Source organism: Rutidosis leptorrhynchoides, chromosome 10, assembly GCF_046630445.1.
Source record: "Rutidosis leptorrhynchoides isolate AG116_Rl617_1_P2 chromosome 10, CSIRO_AGI_Rlap_v1, whole genome shotgun sequence".
Lineage (NCBI taxonomy): Eukaryota > Viridiplantae > Streptophyta > Magnoliopsida > Asterales > Asteraceae > Rutidosis > Rutidosis leptorrhynchoides.
The window spans coordinates 279,993,636-280,006,713 of record NC_092342.1 but is presented as its reverse complement, the minus strand read 5'-3'; the positions used below and the strand labels follow the sequence as shown (position 1 = coordinate 280,006,713).

General features: G+C 32.0%; 1 protein-coding gene across 1 annotated transcript; it reads right to left on the bottom strand.

Moving 5' to 3' along the window:
- Positions 1 to 3,729: 3,729 nt before the first annotated feature.
- On the bottom strand, positions 3,730 to 11,345 carry LOC139873622 (wax ester synthase/diacylglycerol acyltransferase 4-like). Its single transcript, XM_071861563.1, has 5 exons — positions 11,133 to 11,345; positions 9,357 to 9,935; positions 4,474 to 4,851; positions 4,037 to 4,174; positions 3,730 to 3,928 (listed from the first exon to the last, which is right to left on the bottom strand). The coding sequence occupies exons 1-5, from the start codon at positions 11,343 to 11,345 to the stop codon at positions 3,782 to 3,784; spliced, it is 1,455 nt and encodes a 484-aa protein (XP_071717664.1). The 3' UTR covers positions 3,730 to 3,781.
- Between the last annotated feature and the right edge of the window lie 1,733 nt (positions 11,346 to 13,078).

The window sequence follows — 13,078 nt, the reverse complement described above, 5'->3', positions numbered from 1 at the left end:
ATTCAAATATGAGTTCTTTTTACGAGATTAATTATGTTACATATGTATGCGAAATACATGTCTCAATAAAATGTTGTAATGTAGGCTTTTATAACAAGAAAAATAGTAATTGTGATGAAATTTAGAAGAGAATGGTGGGAGAATAAATGTAATTCATTTATTCTGATCAAATTAAGTATATCAATATATTTGTATAAACAACGACAAGTTTCTTAGTTGGAATTCTTGATTCCACGGTTCATTAAGCTAAATGACTTTAGTATTTACATTCACTTAATACCTAAAACATATCATAAAAAACTGTTTCGTTTAAACAACCCCGTAATTCCACGGGTCATTTCACTAGTTTTATATATAAAGACATACTGAAGGGATCCCACCCCCAATAGGCCCAAATGTCAATGTTTGAATGACGAGGGCGTATTTGCAATTTTTTCCTGTACAAATTATTATAGTCCATAGTTTATTTGAATAAAAGACATTAGACATTTTAGTTCTCTAAAAGAACTAAAATGTCTTTTATTCAAATGAACTATGGACTAAAGTAATGCTGTTAGATATCGTATAGGGTCAACTTTCGTTGAAGTTTCTTTTACAATCGTAGTTGGCTATATACTATTGATTATCATATTCTTAATTTTTTAGATTTTGGATTATCTCAATCAGTTACGAGTTAAAGTACGAAATATGTAATACATGCCCTTCCAAGTCTTCAAGAGTTAACTTTATCTTTAAATTTTATTGTTCATTAACTAGGATTGTTATCTTCATAATAAATAATATAATATATCTCTTTATATAACAAGGATTATTTTATCGCTAATTAATAAATACTTAGTAAAATATTTAAACATACGGTATGTATAGGAACGTTAGAAACAAATTGATGGTTCATTTTAAGGAAGTTTTATGCAGCTTATAAATAACATTCAGGGTCTATTTACTTTTCATTTAATGAACTTTGCTTAATTGCTTATGTAGGGTTCTTAATTCAGAAAGTAAAATTGGTATTTATTTATTACTTAATCTGTCAGTATTTAATCTTAAATTTGATCTGTTTTCAGGAAAAATTAAATCAGACATGCCTCTAAAATAAGAAGAAAATGAAAACAAATTTTCAGGAGACATGAAATCGGACATGCCTTCAAAATAAGAAGAAAATGAAAACAAAGACAAATTTAGAAAAAAGTAACAAGTTCAATTTTGTTCCAGAGTTAGAGGGGAAGGAAATGAAAGGAGGAGAAACCGTTAATTATAGTCTATTTTTTTTTTCAAATTTCTCATTCTAAATAGAAAGGATTCCACTTTCTTTCATCTCTTTCCTTTCACTTTCTTTTCTTTGTTTGTAAAACTTACATAAAGTATACATTCAAGACTATAAATGCAGGGCACAACACACAAAGTATACGTTCATCAATTATCGCATGATCATAATATATACGATACTGTATATGATAAGGAGTATATAATATAATATAAACATATCCTAAATTATAAGATGTGGAGTTTATGTATGTTATTGTGGCTTGCTTGATGCTCTATAGGCCACCCATTACTAATATTCTTGTATATTATTGAAAATCTTAGTTTCATTGGTGCGGGAGCCTTATCTTGAGATAGTGGGACCTTTGAGGTATAAACCAACAAGTCACTGATGTCATGTTTGGATAAAAACATAATGTATAATACAATCCAATACAGAAAGTTTGTGTTCGAACATATTAATCTTTTCTTGTATTTATGAATTTTATTGGACATTATACTACCTGATTTCACTGTCCTATAAAAGCCGAAGTCGTAGGCCATCAGTTATGAACGTAGTACGAAGTATATAAGGTTTATACAACATTCCTCTGTAATACGTCATATATATACATGAGAAAAAGGAATATAACTCAAATATAACTCCTAGAACTTAAGTCTACAGAATAGGAGACTAAAATAAGACGTATATTCGTTATATGGACTCCAATACTCCCCTCAAGTTGGAGCATGAAGATTACGAATGACCAACTAGTCAAGTAGAAACTGTAACTGTTGAGTTCTGAGGGCGCCCTTGGTAAGATAATCAGCTATCTGGATTTTGGTGTCAATCGAGGTAAGTAGAATTTCTTGAGATTCGACCCATTCACGAACAAAGTAACAGTCCATTTCAACATGTTCAGACGCTCGTGGAAGACGGGATTACTTTTGATATGACAGGATGCTTGATTGTCACAATACAAAGGAGTCGGTCCACCAGGAGCAACATTAAAATCTTGTAACAACCATCGAACCCATAACTCCTAGACTTAAGCTTATAGAGACGGACTCTAAAATAAGACGTATATTCGCTATATGGACTCTAATATCCTCTGCCGTTACCGTTAGTGGCACATAGAGTTTAATTTCTTCTGTATAACAATCATAATTTCCTGTTCTGAAACTGTGACATTCTTTTTAACAAGTTACGTTGGTATTTTATGGCACTATCTACGTTTATGTTAATCGTTATAGCATCAACCTCATCATGTCTATATTTCTAAGCCATGAATTGATTGACATTGTAAGCGTCTTTACAATCCTTTCTACCCTTTTTTAAAACATTGCCCAAATTTTTTATCGTGTTGTCCCGAGTTTGGATAAATGTTGGCAAATGGTGTAGATCGCCATGAACACCCAAACCATGTGTTTCATTTAAAAACTCACCAAATCCATCCCGTAAGATCCGGATGTCTGTAAAATGCCTTCACCGAATACCCCATGTGACAAGGACAAACTCACCCCGTAAGACCTGGATGCCTGTAAAATACCTCCACCGAATACCCTCATGTGACAGGAACTAGTATCATCCCACTCTTCATAGGGTTGTAAACTCTTGCCAAGAGGAATACTTGAACCTACGCCCATTTTGAAAAAAACTTTCACATGAAGAGTCCCAGCTGATCGGTTTCTAAGGTAATAGGTATCAGTAAACTACTATCTCATTGGTTCGATGATAAATGTTTGGTTGCAATTGGCAACCGATTTCTCATATGCACTAAAGTAGCTAGCAATATATGGAGGGTAGGGTAGATAATGATTGAAGTAAGGAGTAAAGAGGTGGCTTGGATGAATGATCAAAAGGATCCATTCGAATACTGCTTAACTAGTGTATAAAGGCCACTAAAGAAACATGTACAATAAGCAAAACAATGTAACTAAACATCTATCCAAATTTTTAGGAAGATGATCCGTACACAATCTTCTTTTGGTCGTACACAATCAAATTAAATTTTTAATGAATTAAAAAGAGTTTATGAGTCACTTTTCTTGACAAATCACAAATCAAAATGACACATATTCAAATTATTTACTTCATGTATAGAGTTTGTGCTTAAAAAGTCTCAACTTCTAACCTCACTCGAAACATATCTTGAGACGACAAGAGAAAATACGTTTAAAACGGTCATGAATACCCAATAGGCCGCGTACATTTAAGTAAAATTACCGCCGAACTATGTAACCTTATCCGTTTCCCGATTTATGGAGGTTGTGACAATAAAGAACCATTAATAATATAATAAAATATATTTTGTATACACAAACCATAATAAAAAAAATTCCTTATAAGGAAAAGTTCAATTGAAACGTGTACATTACACATTAAAGGAGTACAGAGTAATGCAAACTTACACACTTATATATAACCTTCCACAAAAATAAATGAAAACACTATAAAACCAATACTTTTTTAATAAGTAACCTGTAATAAATCATGGATATTAATAGTATTATTATTATTATTCAACTATTCATAAGATCATTTGGACTCAGCTGCTGCATTGAACATCATACTAAAAGCCTTCTCAATGCAAATCCTGAACTTCTCAGAATCTATTAGGCCTCTTTCAGTTCCTACCGCAACCCTTAGTTGGTCCATGTAACTCATTACCGTCACCGTAAGGCTCTGTCAAAAAGTTACCATACTCGTTAGCTTAAGATATATGGTGAAAGTACTCTAAATTATTAACCAAATGATTGGCTTAGATTATTGATTAGTTATACAAAATGGTACCTGTGGAGAATTTAGCACCATAAAATACAAGCCTTTAACCGGTTGATCAACAAGAGCCATCTTTTCAAGCGGTCCGATCAAATTTGTAACCGCCATGCTTGAATTCTTGAGTGAGCTATTAATGTATTTAGCGGTCGCCTTTAACATGACATCAGTATAAAAATTTCAATATGTATTACTTTAATTCAATTAGAGAAGTACTACACCAAAACTATAATTCCAAGAGAATATATATATACTTATATACACTAGCGAAACTTGAACCCGATCATCAGATGGGTCGGGTGTAAAAATTTATTAAACTTTAATTGACAGTTGAGCGAATACTAAAAAAATCTTTTTTAGTAAAATTTTATTTTATTTTTTAAATCTAGCTGGGATGGGTGCCCCGCCCTGTCCTACATATATTCCGCCCCTGCATATATACATAAACATACCTCGGGACCTCTGTATTTTCTTAAAGATTCGAGTAGCATGCCATTGAGATAAACAGCGGCCGAGTTTTTCTTTCGGTCGATAACAGTGTGTGTTTCTTGAACGAATTTGAGTGTATTTAAAGATGGATCATATTGGCCTAGTTTGGGCAACGGTATATGCAAGAAAGCACATTGGTTGCCCCACAGCTTTAGAGCTTCTTGTTTCTGAACCATTTCATCAACTGACTTGTAACCGCCAATGGATCTGGTGTTGAGCAACACCAGTGCTGTTGCATTTACATTTGCATTTGAATGGTCATTTTTGTCTTCATCATTAGCTTCTTCCATGTATAATCGAGTTCCCAGAAAGATCATCCCCGTAACTACATCATTTACAGTCTGCTTAACAATAAAAACCTAAGTATGAGAATCTTTTTTCGTTTAACCTATTTAATTATGTTGAAAATTTCTAAGTTTGAATGCAAATTAATTGTCATTTGTTGCAAATAAATGTGACTATTAGAAAAACTATTTGTTAGAATCTGATGAGTGAAAGGGATTTTTGTTAAGTCTGGAATTCTGAGTGTGGGTATGCAGACTCTGGAGCAAAATGAAGATTTACATACATTATGAAGTAAAGATTTGAAAAGTTAACCAATACACGTGAAGATCTTGGTTGATAAGGATGAAGAGATTGAGTCAAAGTGAAGATCCCTGATTTATTTGAAAGATTTGTTATGATATGCTTTTATCTTGTTTTCTTAATTATCTAAAAGTTAGTTAGGAAATGAGATCTTTTAGACTTTGAGGGGATTATGCTTCCTTAGTACTCAAGTCTATAAACAAGTGATGTTAATCAGATCACAAATCTTTCGTCATTCATTCTTAATCTTTGTAATCTTGTCAAACATAAATACAATTGTGTATTCATTGTTTAATTGTATTATTTGATTAATTCCGCACTTGATATTGTGTTTATATCTTGCTTAATTGAATACAAAAGTTCTAGATCATTTAAATTCTAAATATACTATAACAAGTTTTGTGGTTAGCCGCGCTTCGCTGCGGTCGAAGCGCTGTTAACCAATCATGAGTTGTTTTTTGAGTTTTCTAGTGACGTCTTACATGATATATTCATTATATACATAAAATTTCATGCGTACATAGTTCTATGTTTGTTGTTCATTGTTTCCACTACGTTATCGATATTGTACAATAAGGCTATATGGTTCTATCAAACATGTTATACATTGATATCTATTTAGTAGTTCGTTAACGTTACTTATATTCTCCTATCGAATTTCAAAGTAGCACAACCGAAATTTAAAGTATCTCCTTGAAAAATATTTGTAAAGGAAAAATGATTAAGGAAAAAAGTTGAACGAACCCTTTTATACGTATCTTATAAAGAAACACTCGGTCAAAAGTTCCATAAAAAGATTATAAAAAATAGAGAAAATGCGAAAAGAATTTAAAAAAGTTTTAAAGGAATAAAAAAAGGTAAAAAAAAATATTGTAAAAAGGGTTGAGAAAAGAATTTAAAAAAAATAATAAGATGGTTTAAAAACCATCAGGTACCTATGTGAAGAGTCTAGCCATCTATCCATTGATGTTTTTGAGTTTTTGATACGACATTATTTGTTATGAATTTAAATAGATCGAATTTTAAATTTCTTAAAGAAAGGTCGTCAAGTTTCAAACCCGCAACCATTATGTTAATAATCACCCATGATGACTCCCCTAATATTGCTTTTGTTCTACTATTACCACATTTGTTATTTGAGTTTTAAAAGTAAAAAGAAAACACATTTGTTATTTGAGTTTTAAAAGTAAAAAGAAAAAGAGAGGGTGTTGAACCCATGATCTTTAGTTTAACAAACAACCTAATAACCACTACACCAATATTACCTTTATTAAATTGTCACAACAATTATTACTTATCCAATAAAAATTTCGGTTTTTAAAGTAGTCAAATTGACCGCCAACTTTAACTGTTACTGTTCATATATATATATATATATATATATATATATATATATATAATACAATAGAATAGATGGCAAGTTTGGTCGTTTCCTAGGGGGGAACGTCTAACACAAACAAATTTTACAAACCACTCCCTGAACAACGATAAGCATGCAGATTTTGCAGGGGTCAAAATTGTAGAATTAATATACTTTTTAAAAAATTTCACCCACATTTTTAACGAGTCGTATCTTTCCGCTCGACGTGAGTTAAATTTTTCTGACACCACCGTTTAACTCGGAAAAAAATTACAAACACAATGAAACTAAGTAATCGAAATACGGACGCTTTTTAGAAAATTCTAAGTATTTCGGGCTATTTTCCATACATATACACATACGCACAATAAACGAGTCAAGCTAACTATATCACACCCATGGTTTCGTCTTCCTTTTTTACGCGATTTTTGTGGTTCAAAAAACGCGTAGGCCATTAGGTACTAACCACGTTGATTCAACCACACCCTCATCAACGCGTTTATGGTTCTGTAAATATATAACGTTACGTTAAATGTGAATACGCAGTCGGAAAGGCTCCGCCGCATCGCACGTGCCGATCCGGATCTAGTTTGGACCAAAAGTGACATATTATTATCATTTTTATTTTAACTAAAAATAACCATTCATATGATGTAACCTGAGTTTTAAGTGCTATATTACTTCCATTTGAACTATGGTTTATGGTCATTAAGTAATCCATTGATTATCCCTCATCCATTGATACAAAAAAGAGTATCATTCTCCTTTAATCCATTGATTATCCCTCCTTTATTAATACAAAAAAAGTATTATAATCTTGAATTTTTCTAGAATGAGAACACATACATTTAAGAAATTAGGGTTTTTAAGTGTAGGAACTTGATTCTAGTCACATTGGGTCTAAAGATTTCGTCAAACTAGAATTACACAGTTGGGTTAGCCTATGAAAAACAAATATGGCAACGTTTTAGGCGTATGATTCAAGTACGACAATACTACTTCTTTAGCAAGTAATTGTACCAAACTGAATACATGGAGTGAGAATCCGTTTTAAAGAAATTATATTAAAACGAGTCTCGGTTCAGCATGTGCTAAAGAATATCCTTGATATATATCTTTCTCTCTTATCTAATTATGTATGTTGTGTAAACATATTAGAGCATTGCCAACTATATTTTATTCATTATCCATCCGTCTTACACCCTCGCCTTTCACGATTATAGTGTTAGATCTATGAATGATAGTTACTAGGGATGGCAATGGATCGGATGATGGCATATCCACATCCATATCCATTTAATTTTTGCTCATCCATATTCATATCCATATCCGTTTAATTTCCGTTCATCCGTCCATATCCATATCCATATCCATATCCGATGAATTAAGCGGGTTAATGGATATCCGTTGGATATCAAATGAAATGTTAATCTAACGGCGATTTTATCAATTTAATATAGATTATAAAATATGTAAATTTTAATCTTTATGTATTTGATTTGTTACACATGTTTTGATTGTAGTTTGGAACTGATGGTGAATTTTATGAGCAAAATACGTTATAATTTAAGTAAATATACGTTTAAACCAATCTAAATATGTAACTTTGAATATTTTACCAAAACCCTTATTTTCGTTAATAATTCAAAATTTTGTAGGTTATATGCAGATGCATACGCATATATTTTAGTACGTATATATATGTATATATAAATGTATTTCGGGTGATAATGTATTTATCTGTGGATGATAAATTGTTATCCATATCCGATTCACAAAATATTTAGATCATCCATATCCATATCCGTATCCGTTAATCATCCATTTACATCATCCATATCAATTATAAATGGATCGGATCGGATGGATATCCATGGATGGAACATCCATTGCCATCCCTAGTAGTTACTGGTGTCACTAGTTTAAAACAAAAAAAAAAACTTCTACCGGATGGCTTATCACTAGTGTCACTTAAAAAAAATTACACTATACACTGGTGTTATTAGTTAAAAGCCCAAATTTTTTTTCACTAAATTGCCTATTTTACCGATAACGCGTGCTACCGATAACGAAGCTATAGGTCCGCCGTGTCTACGAAACCGATGACATTGTCTCCATCGCTCTCGCTCCACTTCGCCATTTCAAAACATTTCGAAAGACAAGGAAAGCAAGGAATATTCCCTAATTATTACCTTTGAATTTTCTTTTTATAAATCAAAATATAAAAAGGTGCCGCTAAGAGGTTGAAAAGGTTGGTTTTTTATTTTGATTTTAATTACTTTATTTAAAATACTATAAATAAATATACTAAAGACTTCCATCACATTTTTCACACACTTTCATTCCAATCTATACAATACTTTTATAACTTTATATACCCGAAAATGCCTAAAAACAAACGTAACCACAACTCAAATTAAATCTTCAAATTTTTACTACCTAATCTGAAGATATGTTCCAACATTAACTAGATTCGCAAATATTTTTCCATCACCATTCGAGTCATTTTCCAACCCGCAAGAGTTAACTTGAAAATTATCGGTCATGACCGGAAGTTATCAAGTCGCATGGCATTTTGCAATTTGTTTTATTTGAAGGCGTATCGTCAAAATTCGTTTCAGGATAATTTGTTGATATTATATTATACAACAGCAACAATAGAACCCAATACCACATAAGTGGTGTATGGGGATGTGAGATGTAGACAATCATTCCCATATCCGGAGATAAAGACAAGTCATTTCTCCACTCAGAGTGAAAATACTCTCAAAAGTAGAGAAAGTCATTCATCTCTCTATTCGACGGATAGAGAGATTGCTTTCGAGTAATAAGTAGAAAAAATTTGTTAAGGCATGGGGTACTTAAGTGTAAGTTAGAAAATAAATTGAGGTAGAAGCATACCACTTGAAGGCTGCACTTAATTTTCTTAATTTGATCCAAAGAGAATGTCATTGTCATAATATCAATCGGTCGGAACTCGACCCCTTCTTTGCCAGATCGTATCGGCGTCTGACTATCTTTCAAGATGCTAGTTTTCAAAACGCTCCATCCGAAATCCAAAACCGTATTAATTACACCACTTAAGGCCTGCGGTACAACACTAATCAAGCTCTTATTACTCTCTATATCAGCCTTAATCGATTTCTGAAAATTTGGAAATGTTAAGGGGAGAGAAGGGTTATCTGCCCTTTGTAAACATGACAGAAGAGCACCCATGAGTGAATAACCATCACCAAGTGCATGATGAAGCTTAAAAACAACATGTCCTAATGCATTGCTTGTTGGGTACTTTATAATATGAACTTCCCATAATGGTTTTGTTTGTGGGAGTCGCTTTGTTGCTATTTTCGATAAGTAATCGTTGAAATAATTATCGTAAGATTCAAGTGATAATCCCTTTGGAAAATTAGGGACAATCATATGGTCCTCTGCTTTCACTTCAACTCTCTTCCAATGCTTCCCTCCCTCTTCATCTTCAACCTGTTTTTTTTTTTTTTTTTAAACAATGAAATTATAAAAATAATGATTAATTAGATACCTACAAATAGAAAGTTCATATATTTCTAATCAACTCAATAATGGGTTTAGATTTAAGTAAATATAATTCGGTCACCTAGATGGGTCACAATCATAACATCAATCTAGTATCACATGGATTCATTGTGATATAGTACTAGTGAAGAAATTTGCATTTGTATATATTTAAAATTCTGAGTAATGTTTTTCCTACATTTTGGGTCACTACATGGTACTTCACCAAACAAACATAAATTAAACATTAATATGGAAATTATAGATACCAAAAATACACTAATCATTAAAAATACAGGAGAGTAGCAGGACAACACTTTACTTCACTTTCAAATATACTACAACAACAACAAAAACCAATACCACATGCGTGGTATATGAAGAGGCGATATGTAAACAATCCTTCCCTTATCTTTGAATAAACAGAAGTCGTTTCTCTACCCATGGTGATACACTCAAAGAAGTAGAGAAAGTCATCCCTGTCTCTTCGACGGATAAAAAGATTGCTTCCGAATGGACCTCCGGCCAATAACGAGAAAGTCCTCACTTTCAAATATACTTTTCCCCTTTCTCAACCAAATGTAACAATGATCATAAACACTCAGTAATTTTATTTTATTTTTTCAATTTTGATGTTTTCATTACTTTGAAACTTTGTGAATAACTTAACATGTTTTTCATACTCATATTTATTTATTTATTTATTTATTTATTATTATTATTATTATTATTATTATTATTATTATTATTATTATTATTATTATTATTATTATTATTTTGCTAAAAATACACATACTATAAGACTCTTTCACCGATTTTTTTACACTAATAACTGTCATAAAGTTTTTGACACTTCAAAGTATAAAAAATATAAGCCAATGACACTTTAAAGTATCAAAAAGTTTATACCACTTAAAATTTTTGTTGCCATATTTTTCACGTTAGTAAATTTTTAACATCATATTTTCCGAGACTTCTAACTTATATTCACGCTTTTAAACATGAAATACTTATTCAAAAAATGTCATAAACTAGAAGCCTAATTGTAGTGTGATTGACGTATATTTTTCCTTAGATCCAAAAAAAAAAAAAAAAAAAAAATAAAAATAAAATATCTGTACTACTTAAAGAAGTATAGTAGTTTACCATAATAGAAGAGAAACGAGGATTGATAGGAAGAAAGACGTTGTTAATGAGTTCAAGACTTGAAGAATCATCAAACGGATTCTCAAACTCCAATATACCAATCACAGAAAGCGAAAGCACCGAACTGTTAAAGTACTGCGCCGTCGGGCTCACCGGTTCTGACGACATTAATTCCATATCTTCCACTCTTCCTACCTTCACCCTCAACGCCATTTTTAGTTAGTTTGTTTATACCTCACCCAAATGCTAGAATAATATAGTATTTGTTATACAACTTGCTACTACACTCACAGGCAGTTTATTGTCGATATATGTCTGTGCATATAAGCTTAAAGGTTTTTGATTTGTTATGAATTAAATGACTTGGATATATATGGTAGAATGGTTTAGTATATACAGTAACAGTTACAGTTAAGTGTGCACTTGCATAGTAGGTGCCGTCTAATTAAGGCCTTACGGTTGACAGTTTATTAGAGCATTTAATTCTCCATTAAAATATTTCATTTACCGAGTCCTTTGCAGATACTGTCTGCTTAATATGAGAAGAAACAAAAAACTTAGGGACTGCTAAATCTACCCTAAAAAAAAATTAAAACTGACGGTTAAGCTTTTTTGTTTGCTCTCTCTTTCATTTTACCACTCAAAGTCCTATTTGACAGCCTTTTACCTCGTAATCCCATAAATCATTTTTTTTTTCCTTTTCAATAAAACCCTTATATCCCCTATCGTCTTCTTCATCCTCAAATTAAAAAACTTCAACATCAAAAACATAAAAAGCATGGCCTCCACCTCGAGTTATCTCCGTTGTTTACTGCACTTTCATGAACCAGCCGTCACCATACACCGCCACCACCATTCGCCTCCGGTGAGAAAATAGAAACCCATGTGTAAAAACTAAAAGTAGCCGGATGTAGCAGCGTTGGTTGGGCGCGTGTCCCTTCCATTTGTGGGCGGATTTATATGCTCTTGTTCAGAATTTTAAGCCCAAAATTTTGAGCATGGTGGTGTGTTTCTTAGTTTTGTTATATTTACATACTAATTAATAGATAAAAGTTATGAATAGTACTATAGGTATTTTCGACTTTTCACTTTTTTTATTATTTTTTTTTTAACTAAACTTCATTTTACCAACAAAGGCGTCACATTTTTTTTTTAAAATTCAAATCGACCCCCTAAACAGGAGTAAAGTGTCAAATAACCATTTTCATAAAAAATCTTAAATAAACTCCACCCAAATATTCAACGTGTCATGTCTTCTCGCTCGCAACGAGTTAAATTTTTCCGACACCATCGTTAAACTCGAAATAATTTTAGGAACACAATGTCACTAGCTATACGCAAAACGGACGTTTTTTAAAAAACGCTAAATATTTGGGGTACTTTTCATACACGTTGATTTTGCGTTAAATTTTTAAAAGTCGACAATTCTATAGCGAAACGCGGAGATGCACATATATTGTTAATTTAAAATAATATTTAAATCTCTCACGGGTTATACCTTTTAGTTCGACTCGAGTTGCGCTTCAACGACATCATCGTTAGCCACAAAATAATTTTACCAAACGCAATAAAATACATTAAAAATCGAACTCCCGGCGCGAAGCGAGGGTTCAATAACTAGTTTAAGCTAAAAGCACTAACAAAGTAATGGGAGAAGAAAAATGAAGAGGGAGAAAGAAAAGGAGGAGAGAGAGTTTAATTAGGAGAAATGAATAAATAATAAATACGGAGTAATTAATTTGATTGAAAAGATTAAAATGCTGAAATATTGATGAATACTCAGTTGTAAAAAATACGTGTATATTTAGCCAACCCCAAAACTTACAGTGCATTTTGTGGTATCACTCAAGTTAATTAGTTATCATCAAGCCATCCAGGGTTTTTTTGGCTGCCAAGTCATATATGCTCATTGTTTTATTTAACAGCGGTTAAGGAATTATTGACAG

Bases quoted from the DNA above. Each gene is read 5' to 3' on its own strand.
- LOC139873622 (XM_071861563.1), bottom strand. From the start codon at position 11,345: ATGGCGTTGAGGGTGAAGGTAGGAAGAGTGGAAGATATGGAATTAATG. The intron at 9,936-11,132 runs GTAAACTACTAT...AAAAAAAAACAG, and splicing joins CTCGTTTCTCTTCTATTATG to GTTGAAGATGAAGAGGGAGG. The intron at 3,929-4,036 runs GTACCATTTTGT...ACTTTTTGACAG, and splicing joins TGGTGCTAAATTCTCCACAG to AGCCTTACGGTGACGGTAAT.